The following is a 20,872-nucleotide window of genomic DNA, read 5'->3' on the forward strand; positions in this document are numbered from 1 at the left end:
GAGTAATTAGAGTCTTTATTTATTAAACTCTACATCGGCCATCCCCTTCCACCTTTCCCTGTTTTGATCTTTGATGAACAGTACCCAGCACGACTTTAAGTCAGGCCATCTAACCCAACAAGAGCTTTTCAAGGGCCTAAGAACAGTAAAATGCCAAACACGAAGGGACTATTTTCTTCATAGGTCGTTCATTGGACACTAATTTTCTTTAGCAAAAAATTAATTAAGAAAGATCAGCAAAGAAAATGCATACCAAGGAACCTCTGTGATTGTTGCCTATTGACATCAATGCCCAATCACTCCACCTTGTCATTGGAACCTTTCAATATCAATTTCCAAGTGATGTGGTCACATGACTAGTCCCTCTTACTAAGAAATATGCCTAATTTCCCAGCAGCCACCCTAGTGGCTAGTGCAGTACAAATAAAAATAACATCTAGAACATAACAATAATACTAGTAGTGGCTATTGTCCTAAGAATTTTTATTATCATCAATAAATAGCCACTTTGCTAAGGTAAATCCACTATCACATTGTATTTTTTCTATTGTAGATATAGTATTTGGAAAAATACAGGTAGACAACCAGCTCTACTATGCTTAGTCCTGCAAGAAGCCAATAAAAGTAAACCAAATTTGCTCGGTTGAGATTGTTCGAAAACCAACTATCTCGACCACCTCTGCTAGTCACATTCTCAATGATCGAAATGAGGAAGCTACTAAGAAAGCTCCCTACTCCGAAGATGCTCAAATAGAGGGCGAGACCTAGACTCCTAAGCCCATCTGGCACTTGATCGTAAAAAAATTCTTGCAGACCAACCATAGTGAAGACATCGGCAATTCCAAAAAAGATATATTGAGGAGCCAACCACCATACACTCATAGGAACCGTCGCCTTTGGATTGTCCACCAATCCAAAATATAGAGCAATTTTATGCCTTTTCGTCTCAATTAGAGCTGCCACCATCATGGAGATTATAGATAAAAACATCCCAAAACCAATTCTCTGAAGCATCGTTACCCCCGAGGGCTTCCCTGTGATCCTTCTGGCAATAGGAACAAAGACACGATCGTATATGGGAATGAAGAGAACTACAGAAATGCTGATGAAGGCCTGGAGTGCGGCAGCTGGAATCTTGAAGCTTGAACCTATTGATCTGTCCATGGTGCTGCCTTGCTTAGTGAAGAAGGTCGAGGATTGAGCAAATACGACTGCATATATTAAACATGTTACCCATATTGGAACCAATCGCAATACTGATTTTGCATCTTCCACCTGACTGATACTACATACATTCCAATCTTTTCTTGAATCATCTGAAGTGTTTGATACAGGAATCAGCGCTTTGTCAAGAAACCTATCATAGAGAGAGAAAAAGAAATTCAATTTCTGTTAAATTAGAATGAGTTTCTAATCGTAATTATAATCATTTATTCATTATTCCAAATGTTGGGCCTGCAATATAATTCTTATTTCGATATTCAATTCTATCAAAACTATATGTTCTCTCAAAGTATATACCTTATCCTATGTTATAATCAAGCAAGGTAATGCCATGCACCATAATATTTTTATATCGTAGTTTAGATACCATTCTCAAATACCAAATAATATTTTGCCAATTTTTCAAAAGAAAATATATTATTCGTCATTTTAGGATTGTGAAACAAGAACACTAAAAAATGTGTCAATGGACACATACCCATGGATATATAAATCATTTTTCATTGTTTCAAGAAAAAAAATATATAATTTTCCTTACTTGAATTGGCGAGAACCAACATGAGGAGAAGTTTGTCTTGCTTCCTCTAGCTCAGGAGTAGATGAAAGTGAGGTTCTCCAATTCCTCGCTGCTACAACAAACACCTGGGCAATTCTCACAAAAGGACTTCTCTTATCCTCTTTGAAACTAAAACGATACGTCCTGGTTCCGAGCAAGAAAATAACAAGTGCTGCTACCATTGCAGCACATGGAATACCAAATCCAAGACCCCAATTCAGGTTGTCTTGGATGTAAGTCAAGATCAAGATTGTAAAAGTGGTACCCCCACATAATCCAAAATACCACCAATTGAAGAATGAGCTCTTAGACTTGCTCTCCTCTGGGTCTCGCCCATCAAATTGATCAGCTCCAAAAGCTTGTACGCATGGCTTATGTCCTGACTGCGCAATTGCCACTAGATACAAAGAGGAGAAGAAGAAGATTATTCGGAGAGTAGTAGGATGGCAAGAATCGTTCTCATTGTTCTGGCAATGAGGTGAGTTTCGAGAAGGAAGAACAGCTGAGAGAGTTAACAATCCGAGTCCCTGTAATTCCGACTAACTAAAGTAAGAAGTATTTAATCATGAAAAAAATACCTACAATAATACTAGAGGAGGAGGAGGAGGAGGATGATTCAAAAGAACACTTCCCATTCCATTAGCTATAGCTGCACATGAAATAATTAACTTGATTGGTGTTCTAGCAATTCTATTTTCAGCATCACTCATCATGGGCCAGAACTAGGAGTATTGATTTTCACATTCACTATAAAAATGCTCAAACCGTAAAAGCAATTGATTTATCACACCCATCATGAAAAATGCTCAAATTCAATCGCTATAAATCATCAAAGATGATGACATTGTCCTTATTTGATTGGACAATTATAGTGATCTGACTTGGGCCTAATTGTAAGGCAATCAAATGACAATGTTTGGACTTTCATTTGCATAGAAATGTACCAATCATGGATTCTGGGATTTTTCGCTTCACCCCCACCCACACACTTAATTGGTCACATTAGCAAAACATCCAAATTTTTACTTACAATAGAATCTCCTCCTGCATTTTAAGCCAATATTGTCAATGAGAGATATCCATAAATTCTCAGTTTTTTATAAACAATGATCCGATCAATGAGACTTGATCCAATTATATTGAATAAGATCCAGGTCCTATCCAATGGATAAGTAGATCCAAATACTAATAACCCAAACCAATGACTAAGGAAGATTCTATATTTGATCCAAGATTTATTGGATTGGTTCCAAATCAACCCTAATCCATAGACAGCCCTAATCAATGTGTGATGGCAAATCACCTATCAAACTGTTCACCAGTGTTTAGACTATCAATGGATCAGATCAGACCCAAAATGTGATCCAATAACTTCAAGTCTGGATGGCTGTTTTGATTACAATAAGGTTTCGGTCCGACGTCTTATTGTATCAGATCTGGATCAACCATATCCCGATCATATAAGGACCTGATCCGATCTTATTCTATTACTGGATCGGATCTGGATCTTACTATTGAGATTCTATAAAAATCCATTCTAGCAAAGGTCTGATCTGATCCTTATTAGATCGGTTACCAAATCAACACCCAGAACAGATCCTTACCCTAACACCACCGCTTTTTAGGCTTCAAGGAAAAACTTGGATCCAAGATTTAAAAAAAAAATCAAAATAATAATTATTATTGCACTTGATGCAAGTTTTGCAAATGAAAGGCTATTTGAACTCTTAATAGAATTTTTTCCTCTACCTCCCTCAGGCTTATATCAAGTTTTTGGATGATAAGAGGTGAGCTCAACAATCATTAGTAAAATTCGAAATCGTAGAGATAGTACCAATCACCATGGGGCCTATGGAACTGATTCATGAGGAACAGACAGTTTGTGAGCAACTATCTAGTGTTGGAACTCAGTCACGAGGATATGAAGTGATACATCATGAGTTGCTAGATGATCAGAGGCGGGGAGGAAGACATGCCTTGGGACAGGGAGGTTTTCTACAGCTACTTCAGTCCGTTGAAGATTTGGATCTTCAAAGAAATGGTTGCAATAGTGAGGAATTGGTGAATGGTGGTGAACACAACAACTTTGCTACAGGAGACGTCATACAGGAGGAAACCGAAACGGATGTCATTCCCTTGGACATGGTAGATAGAGAGGATAGTTCGGGGAGCTGGGGAAGGAATAGATCGAAAAACCAAATAGTGGAAGTACTAGCTGACTGGATCATTCATAATCTGAGCGAAGTTAGTTGGGTTGCTGGGTTATCTACAGAAGGGTAATCAGAAGGTATCGATATTCTGTTAGAGCTGGCACTTAAGAAACGGGTTGGGATTGGCGAATGTTATAATACAACGATTAGAGAGGATGATCCATTAGACGAGGAACAAGCGAGTATCCGAGACGAGGTGGAATTAATCCTAAGTACAGAGGTGGATCAAGATGAGACAGGACAACAAGGTTGCCGAAGTAAAGGGAAAGGTGTTGAGATGGTGAATGAAAATAAAGTGAAGAAGTTAAGGGTCAGATTGGTCAAAGAGGTCCAGGAATTACAAAAATCAGGGGATATGATTAAGATTGGAATGTCTGTAGTCTTAAGGAGCGGGAGGAAACTTAAGGTTGCAAATGACAATTAAACTTTTCTCTTGGAATGTGCGTGGACTCAACAATAAGACCAAAAGGGCGTCGGTTAAGGCACTGCTTCAAGCGCATAAACCACACATAGTAACACTACAAGAAACTAAATTAGACCAAGTGGATTTGGCGATGATACGTGACATTTGGGTTGGTCGGAATGTTGGTTGGAAAGTTCTTACATCAAATGGGACAGCAGGGGGAGTTTGGGTACTTTGGGACAAAAAGGTGATCAAGGTGGAGGATTCTTTAGTGGTAGCCTTTTCTGTGTCTATTTTGTGTCGGTGTGTTGGGAAGGAAGACAATTGGGTATTTTCGGAGTGTACGGTCCTAATAAATAGTGGGAACGTGAGCAGTTCTGGGAGGAATCGGATGACGTGGGTAGTTATTGAAACCGGCCGTGGTGCCTGGGAGGAGATTTCAACGTGATTAGATTCTCTTGCGAGAAACAAGGAGGATCGAGGGTAACAACAAGGATGAGGAGATTTGGAGAATTTGTGAATTGAAACAGTTTAATGGATATCCCCCTCCAGGGTAGAAGTTTTACTTGGTCCAATCATCATGATATACCCACTCTTAACAGATTAGACAGATTTTTGGTCTCAGATGATTGGACCTCGTTGTTATGCCAGATTTCTCAAACGACTATTCCAAACCCAGTTTCTGATCATTGCCCCATCCAGTTGGAAACAGGGCCATTTAGTAGGGGTCCCATTCCGTTTTGCTTCGAAGTGATGTGGCTAAAGCAACATAACTTTAAGGAATTGGTAACTGAATTGTGGAGGAGTTTCTCATTTGCAAGATCAGCAGGGGAGGTATTCAGAAAAAAGTTGAAGGCCTTAAAGAAAGCACTAAAAATATGGAATAAAGAATATTTCGGAAGGGTGGACGCGCAGAAAAATGAGGTTCTGTCGAGAATTGAAGATTTGGATCATAAAGAAGAGATGAGCCCTATCTCAATGGATGATAGGGCAACGAGAATAAACCTTCGTGAGAAATATCAACGGTTGGCACTTATGGAAGATATCAGTTGGAAGCAAAAATCCAGAATTAGATGGTTGAAAGAAGGGGATAGTAACACAAAATTCTTCCACAACATGGCCAACGCTCGAGGTAGGAACAACCACATCATGAGACTGCAGGTGAACGGGGAGTGGTTGGAAGGAGAAGAGGCGGTTGCTAAGGGGATCGTGGAATTCTACTCGGATCTGTATACTGACAGAATTGGTGACAGACCAAAACCAGATTTACTGCAGTTTAATAGATTATCTGAGATACAAGGTGATTGGCTGGAAAGATCCGTTGAAGAAGACGAGGTTTGGGATGCTATCTCAAACATGAAGAATGATAAATCACCTGGGCCTGATGGTTTTCCTGTGGAGTTTTATAAAACTAGTTGGGATATCATCAAGGGTGACTTCATCGCGCTAATTGATGAATTCTTCAGAGAGGGAGTGTTGGATCGGGACTCTAATTGTACTTTCATCGCGCTAATCCCAAAGATAGCGCGGACTGAAGATATTAAAGACCTGAGACCCATTAGCCTGGTGAACACCAGTTACAAGATCATCACGAGCATTCTTGCTAAGAGATTAAAATGTGTCATTCAAGAGTTAATAGGGTGTAATCAGAGCGTATTTATTAAAGGAAGACAGATTCTAGATGGAGTTTTGATAGCAAACGAGTGCATTGACTCGAGATTGAAGTTTGGTAAAGCGGGGGTGGTGTGCAAGGTGGACTTTGAGAAAGCCTATGATCACGTCAATTGGAAGTTTTTGGAATATATGTTAGGGAACTTGGGATTTGGTAGGAGATGGATTTCATGGGTTATGGCGTGCGTTACTTCCCCATCTTACTCGGTGTTAGTAAATGGGATGCCCCACGATTTTTTTAGGAGTACAAGAGGGCTCAGACAAGGGGATCCCTTGTCTCCTTTCTTATTTATCATAGTAGCAGAAGCATTTGGTAAGATGATGGAGAGAGGAGTTGCGAATGGATATTTCTCAGGGTTTTCGGTAGGTACGGGCACTGTGACTATTTCTCATCTTCAATTCGCAGATGATACGTTAGATTTTTGGATGACTCCATAGATCAAACAAGGAGATTAAGCGAACTGTTGTGTTGTTTCGAAGCGGTGTCAGGTATCCTAGTTAACACAAGGAAGAGTAAGGTACTCCCGGTTGGATTGGTTAGATGTGTAACTATTTTGGCAGCTTCGCTGGGTTGGCAGACATGTAGTTTGCCTTCAACATACTTGGGGATGCCTCTGGGGGCCCCGTATAGGAGGGTGACAATTTGGGATTCGATAGTGGAGAGAATCGAAAGGAAGCTAGCAATGTGGCAAGCCAATTTTCTATCCAAGAGAGGTAAACTGACATTGATAAAAAGCGTGCTCTCTAGTATACCAATATACTTTCTCTCTCTTCTTTCAATGCACCGAAGCGTAGAGCTAAGGTTAGATAAGTTGTTTCATAACTTTTTATGGCATGACAGAGATGGGAGTAAAAAGCACCACCTAGTGAGTTGGAAACAGGTTTGCTCAGCTAAGAAGCAAGGCGGCCTCGGCATTAGGAGGCTCCGGGAAATGAACTCGGCGTTGAGGGGGAAGTGGTTGTGGAAATTCGGGACTGATGGTAATAGTTTATGGAGACAAGTCATAGAAGGCAAGTACGGATCTAGGCGGACGGGGTGGGAAAGCAGTCCAACAAGACAACCATATGGGTGCGGATTGTGGAAAAGCATCATGAAGATCATTCCACTATTCATAACGAGAATTAAATTTAAGGTGGGTCGAGGCAACCGGGTAAGGTTTTGGGAAGACACATGGTGTGGTAATCGGCCTCTAATGGAGGTGTTTCCAAACTTATACTCCATATCCTCAAAGAAAGGGCAACCCATCACTTCTATCGGAAGAGATGCGGGTGGAGAAAGGGAATGGGATCTCGGTTTCCGAAGAAATATTAATGAGTTGGAACTGCAAGAAGTTGGTAGACTAGTTATCAACGCTTCTAGCATCGAGCTATGCCCGGGAAGAGAAGATGAGAGAATATGGACAGCGAGTAAAGACGGAAGGTTTTCGGTTCGTTCCTTTTACCAATCCTTGTGCAATGATGGGGAATCGTTATTCCCTCATGTTTCAATTTGGGGTCTGAAAGTGCCAAGCAAAATCGCCTTCTTCACATGGACAGCGACTTTAGGAAGGATTCAGACAACGGACTTTTTGATGCGGTGTGGATGGTGTGGGGCGAGTTGGTGTGTGCTATGTATGAATAACGGAGAATCATCGGATCACCTTTTAATCCATTGCAAATTCTCACATGCCATTTGGGTCCATTTTTTTAAGTTATTCGGGGTCGTGACATGCTTACCGAAATCGGTCAAGGATATATTCATTGGTTGGTCGACAATTGGGTACTCGTTTGGCGGCACAAAGAGGATACTGTGGAGCATCACACCGTTTGCAATTTGTTGGGGGGTGTGGCTTGAAAGGAATAGACGAATTTTTGAGGGGAAACACAAAGATTACACAGATTCGATTATATCTATTTTGGATTTTATATTTTGTTGGTCCAAAGTATATAAGGAACTTAGGGGCTTGTTTTTCGAGGATTTTTTGTTTAATTGGGATGGGATTTGTGGGCATTTACGTGAATAGTTCTGATTTGTAAGGCCTTCCAGATTGGTCAACTCAACCGATTTGGTTTTTTTCTTGAATGCAATGCTACTTATCAAAAAAAAAATAGAGAGAGCTTTTCTCTCTCGACTGCTGCCCACAGATTTATTTTCTTAGATTTTAAATCTTAAAAAGGATCGTTGGCCCACGTTGATTATCACATTGACAAGGGGTGGCGTCATATTCTCAGCACTCAAGGTGGACTGTAACGGCTGAGATTGGAAAAGATCCCTACGAAAACCTCTATTTCTCTTCCTATCTCAACTGTTACAGCACATCCACAAGAAATCAAGATCGAAACCGACAGAGATAGAGACTAACCAGAGCGTAAAGGAGAGAAGAGAAGAAGATCATCCAATATCGTCCAAGATATGAATCAGCAACAAAAGCACCAAGTAGAGGAAGCATAGATACTGTACCAGACCACGCGTTCACATTCTCTGCAGCAGAAGCTGTTGACTGACGAAGAGGACCAGTGAGATAGGTTATGAGGTTGGCTGCGATTCCATAATAAGCGAATCTCTCTGCAATTTCAACTCCAATAATGAAAGAAGCAGATCTCCATCTACCATACTTTGATCTATCATTAACTCTCCTTCCTTTGTAGTCTACCACTCCTTCAACCATCTCTTCTCGCAAAACAAGAGCATTATTATTTGCAGCAACAGTTGAAGGACCAGAGAGCGCCATTTTCTTTTACGTCCTTATCCTTTATCTCACTCTGACTCTTCGATCAGACCATTTAATTCAATCTAAAATTATATATTTTGGTCCTTAAAACAAAACTTGTCTGATTCTGGAAGCCTTCTTTGACTCCTGCACTTGGAAATGTGAAAATGATTTTGATGCAAAGATGACGAATCAAAAGAGGAAAATGCTACAGTGACTACGTTTCACACTTGGCTAATGTGGATGTGTGCACAGAAGCATGGCCCAGCTCCCCCAAAATAACGTTCAACTTGCATGTGTTAAGCATACAGCCAGCGTTAGTTCTAAGCCAGATTCAAACTCTTCTTTTGAGTATGATTAGACCTGTAGTGGTAGAACCTGGTGAACCGAATAGAATAGAAATATGTTTCCCGGGAGCACATAAGAAAAGCGTCTTTTGATTTATTTATTGTAAGATAGTGTCTTTTCCTCCATATACATGTGAACAATCTACACTAATGATTTTGTAATTCAACCTCACAAAGTGATTAAAAAAACTCATCCACGTGTCATGCACAAAGAATTGTAATTTCTTTCTCTCGGGATATATGACAGATCGGTTGTGTATCCCGAGAAAAAGAATTTACTAATTCTTTACCCATGCCACACCCATGAGTTTTTGAGTCATCCTGTAAGAATGAGTTATAAAATCAGCACTCAAACATCTATGGTTCTCTGCACACCTCCACGTCAGCACAGTTTGAGGCTCATCACGATACTCATCTCATAAAAGCATATATGATTCGGTGCACATCATCACTTGAGCATTTTCCTTAAAATAATTATGAGAAGCGTTCGATAATGACAATGAATAGAAGGATTCCCATTGAACCGTGTTACTGACTACCTTTTGGTGGACTTATGAACCTGGAAATATATCTGTTTGTGGTTTCTAGCCATTGAATTAACAGATCCGGAACCATTGAAAAAATATAATAGTTCAGTTCTAAATACCTTAAGAACCAAACCGGAACTGACCCATTGACACCCGTAGTTATCTTGGGTCTTTCCAGGGTGACGGAGTGATACAAATTTGCTAAGATTTGATATAATGAAAAAGAATAGGATACACCAGATGTGAATAGAACTCCATCCATGGGTAACTTATATATATATATATACTATTGATCTCATATTTATCTGATATCAATTATATTAAACTAATACAAGATACGACTCAATGTAGAATTGGATGGTGGAACATGATTCTTTTTTACGGGCCTAATTGATTTCGATAAGCCAATAACTAATATCTCATTTGATCATATTAAGGCCAAGAGAGCCATTGTCGATCCGAAGCTTCTTCGGAATTATGTTAAGTTGACAGATTTGCGATGCGTATCCCTTGACATCATTATCATTGTCAAAGTATCCCCCTTGACACTATCATGGAAACCTTAACCTTAAGTCTAAGCAAGCAATGGAGGGGTATGGAAAGCTCATTATAGGCCCAAACCTAATGGAATTGGTCTGAAAAAATTTTTAAGTTAGGCCCAAAATGGACCAAACTTAATATTGTTTTTTAAAAAAATTCAGTTCAAAGTGCAGACAACAGCTAAGCTAGCTGGTCTAAAGAGGATGGTTACGAGGGGACAAGAAATCTAGGCCCAAGTAATCCCAATTGGTCAAGTTTTCAAGTACATTGATCCATGCCATATCAGTTGCTAGACCAACCCATATATTCAGGTGAGTTTGCACCACAAAGAGTAAACGCTTGGGACATGTTTGGAGGTGCATCTCGTATGTTTTTGGCACTCAAAGGTGCTTTGATATGCAAATTATCATTTGTAATAAAGATTTAAAGGTGAAATTTTATTTTTTCCAAAATACCCTTCAAAATCTTAAATTAAAATAATAATAAAAAATAAAAATAAAAAATAGCAACGTTGACTCATGGAATAACTGAAATATTGCACTTTTTAGGAAAGTAAACCTAATATAACCAAATAACCAATACAACATGGGGGTATTATTGAATTACAGTTAATTTAAGGGGACAATGACAGTAAAGTCTTATTTTTTTGAAAATATGTACCAAAAAATTTCTTCTAAAAAAATATGAACTCTTTAGCATTCACTTTATCAAATATTGATCTAAAAAGGATTTTTGAAGTAAAAATGCCATAATTATCCTTTTGAATAATTTTTTATGTTTAAAGAAATGTGTTTATTTGAGAATATTTAAGATATTCCTACGTTTTAAAATTAATGACATGCCCTTTAACCATGGTCATCTCTTAATTATCAATGAAAAAAAGATCTAAATGAAAGAAGAAGAAAAGTCCTTATTTTTTCTTCTCAAAACTAGTAATCATTAACTCACATAGATGATGATGATGACTACAACAATGACCATGACGATGATAATGGAGATGAGTCACATCATCATCATCAAACTAATTTGGTCTATGTATATTAGATTCATTAAAATATATAAATAATTAAAATATAATTTTCAAACTTGACTTCAATGTTCATCGAAATAATGCAATTCAAAAATTAGCTAATCAACTCAAATGAGTTTAATAAATTATTTTTATTTTTCACAGAAATAATAATAATAGTAATAATAATAAATTGGTCAAGTTTTTTTTACTTGACTAGGTATATTTTTAGATCAAACCACCTTTTAAAAATGTTAAAAGGGTATTTAAGGTATTTTTCTTAAAAGAATCTTCAAAAGATTTTAAGATTAATATTTTCTTAAGTGGGATTTAAATATTCCGTATTCTTTACTAGTTGGTACATATTCTCAATAAAGAGTCTTTTATAGTTATTTTCCTTGATTTAATTCTAGCACCTCACACTCACGGCGCTATGAGCAAAGTTGCTCATAGCCCAAAGCCTATTTGACATGCGGTGATAAAAGAGAAATTTCTCTCTACTATTGGCACATCTACTGTAGAAATCTTAATTTTTAGATTTCAAATATCAAAAGTATCATGGGATCTACATGAATTTATTATATTACCAATAAAAACATCACAACCTTCTAGATTTCATGAAAAATCTCATAGTAAAAAATAAATTAAAAAACTTTTTTCGAGTTTGATTAATGATGTTAAAAATTAACGGCTACCGAGTACCCAAATTTAAAATTAAAATACAACGGTATATATATAGGGGGCGGTTCAAGGGACATACGTAAAAATATATGTAAAAACAATGGTTTTTCAAAATATGGGTTAGAGGTTTTGGATTGAGCTGATTTTTTGCGAGGATGGTCACTATGATGAGAAGATCACCCTCACAAAAAATCAGCTCAATCTAAAACTTCTAAATCTATCAGAAGTGATTTACAAATTATTGGTAAAAATTGGTAAAAAAAATCGACGATCCACATTCTAAATCACTTTTAATGGGATTAGAAGTTTCAGATTGGACTGATTTTTTTTTTTTTTAGATGATCTTCCCATCATAGAGATCATCGTCAAAAAAAATCAGCTCAATCAGAAACTTCTAATTCATATTTTGAAAATTTATTAATGTTACATTGTTTTTTCATATATATGGGTCAGGATTAAGGGCCATATGAAAAAATATATGTAAAAACAATGTAATATTAATAAATTTTCAAAATATGAATTAGAAACTTCTAGTCCCATTAAAAGTGATTAGAATGTGGCGATGATCTCTATGATGGGAAGATCATCTGGAAAAAAAATCAGTCCAATCTGAAACTTCTAGTCCCATTAAAAGTGATTAGAATGTGGATCGTCGATTTTTTGTCAATTTTTACTAATAATTTGTAAATCACTTCTGATGGATTTAGAAGTTTCAGATTAAGCTGATTTTTTATGAGGATGATCTTCTCATCATAGTGACCATCATCGCAAAAAATCAGCTCAATCCAAATCTTCTAACTCATATTTTGAAAAACCATTGTTTTTACATATGTCCCATGAACCACCCTTTATATATATATATATATATATATAGATAGGGGCGGTTCAAAGGCCATATGAGAAAACATATGAAAAAACTTTCGTTTTTCAAAATAAGAGTTAGAGGTTTTGGATTGAGCTGATTTTTTGCAAGAATGGTCACTATGATGAAAAGATCATCCTCACAAAAAATCAGCTCAATCAGAAACTTCTAAATCCATCAAAAGTGAATTTACAAATTAGTGATAAAAATTGGTAAAAAATCGACGATCCACATTCTAAATCACTTTTAATGGGGTTAGAAGTTTCAGATTGGGCTGATTTTTTTTTTTTTGGATGATCTTCCCATCATAGAGATCATCCTCACACAAAAATCAACTCAATCCAAAATTTCTAACCCATATTTTAAAATTTTATTAAAAACGAAAGTTTTTACATATGTTTTCTCATATGGGCCTTCAACCTGACCCATATATATATATATATATATGGGGTCCCGTTCCCCACCCTAAGCTTTACCCTACACTTTAACAAACGTGTTTTGTCCTACATGGGTTAGAAGTTTTGGAATAGGCTGATTTTTGGTGAGGAGATCATCCTCACCAAAAATCAGCCCATTCCAAAACTTCTAACCCCATCAAAAATGGTTTACAAAAAATGGACGGTCCACAATTTTTCAACGTGTAAACATGGGGCTAAAAGTTTCGGAATGGGCTGATTTTTGGTGAGGATGATCTTCTAATCGTAGAGATCATCCTCACCAAAAATCAACTCATTCCAAAACTTCTAACCCATGTGGGACAAAACACGTTTGTTAAAGTGTAGGGTAAAGCTTAGGGTGTTGAACATTTCCCATATATATATATATATATATATGGGAAATGTTCAGCACCCTAAGTTTTACCACACATTTTAACAAATGTTTTTTGTCCTACATGGGTTAGAAGTTTTGGAATGGGCTGATTTTTGGTGAGGATGATCTCTATGATTAGAAGATCATCCTCCCCAAAAATCAGCCCATTCCGAAATGTTTAGCCCCATGTTTACATGTTGAAAAATTGTGGACCGTCCATTTTTTGTAAACCATTTTTGATGGGGTTAGAAGTTTTGGAATGAGCTGATTTTTGGTGAGGATGATCTCTTCATCATAGAGATCATCCTCACCAAAAATCAGCCCATTCCAAAACTTCTAACCCATGTAAGATAAAACACGTTTGTTAAAGTGTGTGGTAAAGCTTAGGGTGCTGAACGGGACCCAATATATATATATATATATATGTATTTTTTTTTAACTCTACGATGTATTGTATCATGTGTTTTAATGATACTAGGTGATTTTATCATGAAATTTCGGTTTTTTTTAATATTATGGGAGGGAGAGAGAAAATATTTCCAATCAGAAGGCAAAACGTTGTTGGGCTGTGAGCCAACGATCACTCTCAGACCGACCGTAATCGAAGAAAGATTTGCTATTCGTCCAAAGGTGTAGTAGACCTACTTACGTAAGGCTGACGTACTCTTTAGTCTTAAGGGTGGACTGTAACGGCTGAGATTGTAAAAACCGAGAGAGACGAACCAGAACGTAAAGGAGAGAAGTGAAGAAGATACGAATCAGCAACAAAAGCACCAAGTAGAGGAAGCAAATATACTGTACCAGGCCACGCGTTCGCGTTCACGTTCTCTGCAGCAGATCTAGAGGGCCAGTGAGATAGGCTATGAGATTCGATAATAAGTGAATCTCTCTTCGATTTGGACTCCAATAATGAAAGAAGCAGATCTCCGTACACCATACTTACTTGGATCTATTATTCACTTTCCTTCAATCATCTCTTCTTGCAAAAGAAGAGCATTATTTGTCGCAGAGCATCGGTCGAAGAACCTGAAGTCCTGAACCAGAGACCGCCATTTTTTTACTCTCTCTTTTCTTTTTTGTCCTTAAAACAAATCATGAATGTATGGATTCTGGTGACTCCATCACTTGAAATGTGAGAATGATTTTGGTCCAAACAGCAAACCTGTCGTAATTGATAAAGTCGGAGCGGATCCTCTGTAGTGCGATTCTCTTGCTGCTCTTGTTCAAATTCACAGCCTTCTTAGATTCATATAGTTTAGATCAGATTTGAAAACAAATTATCAAATAAAAACTTTTTTTACCTTAATCAAGTCATTGAAATGGACGGTCACCAAAATCCCATATTTCAACGAATGATGTCGTGGCACAACCTCAAACGTAGATTCGTGCTACTAGGAGGGTACAGGGGAATCATTCCAATGCCACGTCATTTGAATTATTCTCATTTGAGTGCCGATCATATGACACCCTTTTCGGCGCCCTTTACGCCCTCTAAGCTTGCTCACAGCCCAGCAAACTTTTGACATATGAATATGGCACCAATGGCATCACTGCACACAAATCTTAAAAATAATCCAACAGCATTTTAGATTTCATAAAAATATTCATATTTAAAAAAAATATTATTTTTCGAATTTGATCTAAGATGTTGGAAATGGATAATCATTGAACACCCAAATTTAAAAATAAAATTCAATAGTAAAAAATAACTTTTTTTTTTTTTTTATAGTTCATATAATTTTTTCCTTTACAACTCTATTCCATTAGATCATGTTTTTTAATGTCACAAGGTGATTAGATCAGAAAATTCTCTTTTTTTCATTATGGGCAAGAGAGAGAAGTGAGCGTTAGGGGAGTGCACCAAAAACGACGACATATTATCAAAATTCTTCTCATTTTCATCGATTTAAAATGCTTGAGTGCACTCAATTGGATCCACTAACTTTATGTTATGGTGTGGGCTATTGACACCCACTTACTACTTTCACCCATTGTACCTATGAGTGTGCAACAAAAAGTTGCCTACTAGCTTCAACCACTAATTTATTTTACAACAAACAATAACCTATCAAACTTTTCAATAATATTTTATAAATACATACCAAACATTTTCAAAAAGATTTGGTAATAACATGTCAAATGCTTTTCACATGAGCTCTCATTCAAAGAATTTTTCGGTATGTAACAACTGTTCTAAGAACGATAAATTTGGTAGAAACATATTGAAAAAACTATGTTATCATTCAGTAGGTACATACTGAACAATTCTTTACATGGGGGTCCCAAGTGAAAAAAAAAAAATGCATTCAATATGTATTTACTGAAATAGGGTTGATGAGTTCAATCCTAACTTATTAAACGTATTAAAAATTTCAACAAAAAAAATAATCATGCAAACGATAAAGATAAAATTGATTTTTAACATGATTCATTTGCAAAATGATTAAAAACAATTCTAATAACAAAAGATGATGAAAATAAATTGTAAAATCTTATTTTCATGTATAAACAGGCTTAATCATACTAAATAATGATTAAAAATAATTTTAATGAATAACGTCTTCACAGGTTCATTGGTTGCAAATGGAGAACTCGAATGAGATGTTTCACTTGTCACTACCCCAAGTAAAGGCTTTGAGCTTCCAGGCTTCTACTGCATTAGATGATTGATCATAAGAGGCGTCACTAGTCCCAGGCATCGAGGACAAAAATAAAGATCAGTTGGTTATGTGGATTTGACTGAACTTTGATAGAGATTTTCGATATGAATGTTTTGATAGTATTTGATATGCTTCGAATTAGGAGGAAAATTTGTGGTTGTTCGGTGAGTGTTGGGTGGGTGTATGCAGTAAAACATAATAAAACCCAAAAAGCTATTTACATTAGGGGTGCACATGGTTCGGATTGGTTCAGATTTTGGCAAAATTGAAACCGAACCAAACATGATCGGTTCTACAACTTTGGAACCGAACCAATCCAATCCAATCTTGGTTCGGATTGGTTCGGATCGGTTCTCAATTCTCATACTTAATATTTTCAATAGTAATAAAAATCATTAAAAAATAATGAACTAATCCAAATATCCAATACTAATAAAAATCATGAACCAACATCAGAAGTTTCTATTTTATTCCACCTCTCCATTTCTCTGATTCAATGAAAATATAAAATGAAAAATTTATGTTTGAAATTTCTAATCTAAAATTTATGTTCGAATAAACAGGAACATTAGAAATTTCAATTAGAAATTTATGTTCGAATAAAATTAAAAATAAATTTTCTATTCTGAAATTTTTGGTACTAAATTTTCTGATCGAATAGAAGGGAACATCAGAAATCTATATTTTATTCCATCCAATTCCAAGTTGTAGAGAATCTCACACATCCTTCCGAAACTCTTCGTTTTTTAAACGAACGAGAACGACGGCAACAAGAGAGAGAGAGAAAAAGTTACCTCTGTGTTTTCCGACGAGGTGAGGTAAGCAAGGGAGATGACCGAGACTTGAACAGACGGTGGCGAGGTTTCAAGAGAGAGAGAGATCTCTGTATTTTCCAACGAGGTAAGCGAAGGAGACGACCGAGAATGGACAGACGGCGACGAGGTTTCAAGAGAGAGAGAAAGAGAGAGACCTCTGTGTTTTCCGACAAGGTGAGGGAGGAGACGACCGAGACGACGGCGACTAGGTTTTGCGATTTTCAAACTTCCCCCAACTTTGATTCGAAGGAAAAGAGAGAAATAAATAAAAGAATTTTTTTTTTTAAATCATTATATATATATATATATAGGATCAGGTTCAAACGACAACCATTTCAACACACATATAGACAATGTGTTTTGTCTTATATGGGAAAAAATGTTTGGAATGGGCTGATTTTTTGTGAGGATGATCTCTGTGGTGAGGAGATCATCCTTGCCAAAAATCAGCTCATTCCAAAACTTCTAGACTGTCCAATTTTTATTGAAAACTTATAGACCGTCCAATTTTTGTAAATCAATTTTGATGGGGTTACAAGTTTTGGAATGGGATGATTTTTTGCCAGGATGATCCCCTCATCACAGAGATCATCCTCACAAAAAATCAGCTCATTCCAAACATTTTTGCCCATATAAGACAAACACGTTGTCTATATGTGTGTCGCAATGTGTGTTGCAGGAACCCGACCCATATTGGTTCGGATTTCGGATTGGTTCGGTTTGTTATATTCTTAATCCGGAACCGAACCGAATTAATCGGATTTTTTTTTTCGATCCGTACTCCAACCGTGGGTGTGTTTAATCCGAACCAATCCAATCCAAAAGCTTCGGATTGGTTCGGTTCTCGAATTTATCCAATTCAATGTGCACCCCTAATTTACATACACATTATTGACATTTAATATTTAAGTGAGTGTGGCAAGCAAAAAAAGTGGGTGTAAATAGCACGCCCCTTATGTTATTTACACCCCAATTAAATATTAAAACACACCATTCAAACATTACAAAGGTTTGGTTCAAATTATTATCTAAACATTACAAAACATTATAACACTCGTTCAAACAATTTCAACAGTTGTTTACTATTAGGATTAGGCTCATATAAACTCTTAAACCCAAAAAATAGAAATTTAATAAACAATAAAAGAGGGAGAACTTCTATTGGCACCTCCCACTTTTACTTATTGTCAACCATTTACTCATTTATACTTATTTTTTATTAGGATGTAATAAGTAAATCTTGGGGGGTGCCAATGGCAGTTCTTTAAATTTAGAGAGCTTCTATTGCCACACCATTTTTTCTAATGCCACTCCAAGATGTATGGTATTAATGAGATATTTTCCAAAAACATGCGCAACTTATGACAAAATTCCAATGATTTGCATATGAATTGGGATGCCATTAGCAAAATTTGGTGTGGAAATAGAATATATCTAAATTTTGAAGTGGCACCCCAAATTTTACTTATTATACTCCAATTTCTTAAATTATTTCTCACACCCCAATCATAAATCAAAACACGCCATTCAATAATTACAAAGGCTTGGCTCAAATTATTATCTCAACATTAGAAAACATTCTAACACTCGTTCAAGCAATTTCAGTAGTTGTTTACGAGCTCATATGAAATCTTTAAACCTAAAAATAAAAATCTAATTAAAAAAAGAATGAAATGGTATTTCTATTGGCACCCTAACTTTTACTTATTCTCAACCATATACTTATTTTCATTATTTTTAATTGGGGTGTAATAAGTAAAAATAAGTGATGGGCTATTTGCACACAACGAAATAGCTCATTTCACCTACTTCTTACAATACCTACGTTAACTTTAAAACAACTATAGACACACACACCTATTAAATGTACTTCAACCTAAATTGCTTATTTCACCCACCTAAAGGAATCGAACTATTCTCTCTCTCTCTCTCTCTCTCTCTCTCTCTCTCTCATTTTTTCTTCTTTCTTATTTTTCTTACCCATAGAAGGGCGATCATCAAAGTACACCCTCTACATTTGAATAGATGGATTTGACAATCTTGGATCCCCTATCTTTCTATGTTCACAATAGGGATTTGCCCTAGGGTCGATTCCCATTCGATTTGATCAATTTTAATGGATTTGACGGCATTCGACCTTCACTTTTCTAGGTCCACACTTGGAATTTTTCAAAGGGACGGTTCTCATTCTGTTTGATCAATTTGATGGAGTTCACGAATCTGGACCACCATATTGTTAGGTCCATACTTTGGATTTTTCCCAAGAATGGATTACCATTGTGCTTGATCAATTTTGATGGATTTGAAAGTTTTGAAATCTCATCTTGCTAGGTCCACCCTTTGGATTTTCCCTAGGAATGGATTCTTATTAGGCCTAATCAATTTTCATGGATTTGACAGCTTTTAACCTTTACCTTTCTAGGTCCACAATTAGGACTTTTAACTCAGGAATGGAATCCTATTATGCTTGATAGGTCTTATTTTAATGAACACAAAACATTTATGGAACCACGATAAAGGACAATAGATCTCTCGACACAAATTACTAGACATGTGTCGTATCACTAAGCTAATAATTGAATGGCTTGGCTTTTGTTTCTATAGGTGTAGTAGTCAAGGCTTCAAATTAGGACCCCTGCGAAAATGTTCCTAGATGAACCGATAGGATGTGCAATGATGCAAGCATGAGTTTATAGTGCATAATGATTGATCATAGACTCGTTTTTGGACATAGAGAGTTTCATGCTCAAAATATTTAGTGATCAATCAAATTGTGATTTCCTACAAAATAAAAAAATATTTATATATACAAGAAAACTTGGGAAAATTTGCAAAGATGAATTATTTTTTAGTTTTAGTTTTTTTTTTTTTAATTTTTTGTAAGTAGAAAAACTAAGTGGAACCAATCGCCACGTGATATGAAATCACCACCATTCATTAAGTTAATTGGGTATGAATGGCCATCTAATTTAATTTAATTTTTAAATTGATTTATTTTATATGGCAAGTTGACTCCACGGGAAGAACTACAAAACAAAGATTTGGGATTTGTAGTTCAATTGTAACTCGGGGAAGGTGTTAAGCATCCCGACTCATTCGTTTACACGTTTACCTACTTACTTTCACTCAATTTTTTGACTCACATGATTTTTTTTCAGTTTTTAAAGCTAATGTATAGTAAATCTAATCGAAGGATACTCAAGTGAGTTGCAAATCATTAACTTACTCATGGTCCAAAGATTTTTGGCTCATGCTATGCACTGCCTTCCATCCTAGCCTCATTTATGAATCGGGATCTTCAACTCGACTGAGTCACTTGACTACTCGAATGGTGTGTACAAAGTGTCATTTTTAAGGCTTCTAAAATTAGATCTTTTTTACAATTTTCAAATTTTGGGGGTCCATAATTATTTTCTAAAATTTAAAAAGCCACTCAACAATTTTTTTTCTTAATGAAAGGTTTTGGCCAAAAATCCATTCCATAAACATCCGCTTGACTAATGTCTTCTTGTGATCGCCATCGAGTTAACCCACCAACCAACTTATATTTATTTCACAATCACCCAATCATTGAGTCAACGCAATGAAGTGTCGAGTTTCTACAACTCTCAAACTAGTCAAGTCCTTCAAACAAGGAAAATGCTGGAATGACACAGGGTATTTATTGCGATTCTCACAAGTCTGACGAGGGATGTGCACATAACCATAGATGTGTTTCCTCGTGATATGAGCAAAAACTATCTATGGTTATGCATGCATGTCCACGTCAGAATTGTGAGAATCACAGTAAATCCTGTGTCACCTCAGCACGACTCAACAAACAATCCATTCCTTTTTTATGAAACCTAGCCCAAGTGTCGGATCTAT

At 36.5% G+C, this 20,872-nt stretch overlaps 1 protein-coding gene across 2 annotated transcripts; it reads right to left on the reverse strand.

The window, feature by feature from the left end:
• Positions 1 to 367: 367 nt before the first annotated feature.
• LOC147401816 (protein NRT1/ PTR FAMILY 5.10-like) lies at positions 368 to 15,035 on the reverse strand. 2 transcript variants are annotated; one of them, XM_086443227.1, is made up of 6 exons: positions 14,832 to 15,035; positions 14,474 to 14,743; positions 14,332 to 14,369; positions 8,407 to 8,901; positions 1,763 to 2,307; positions 368 to 1,357 (listed from the first exon to the last, which is right to left on the reverse strand). In XM_086443227.1, exons 4-6 carry the CDS (start codon positions 8,773 to 8,775, stop codon positions 529 to 531), a joined length of 1,743 nt encoding a protein of 580 aa, XP_086299353.1. In that variant the 5' UTR covers positions 8,776 to 8,901; positions 14,332 to 14,369; positions 14,474 to 14,743; positions 14,832 to 15,035; the 3' UTR covers positions 368 to 528. The 2 variants fall into 2 exon arrangements, with proteins under 2 accessions (XP_086299353.1, XP_086299352.1); XM_086443226.1 differs by lacking the exons at positions 14,474 to 14,743; positions 14,832 to 15,035 and having other exon boundaries at positions 14,332 to 14,468.
• Positions 15,036 to 20,872: the final 5,837 nt, after the last annotated feature.

Source organism: Akebia trifoliata, chromosome 5, assembly GCF_017979445.1.
Source record: "Akebia trifoliata isolate Shusen 1 chromosome 5, ASM1797944v1, whole genome shotgun sequence".
Lineage (NCBI taxonomy): Eukaryota > Viridiplantae > Streptophyta > Magnoliopsida > Ranunculales > Lardizabalaceae > Akebia > Akebia trifoliata.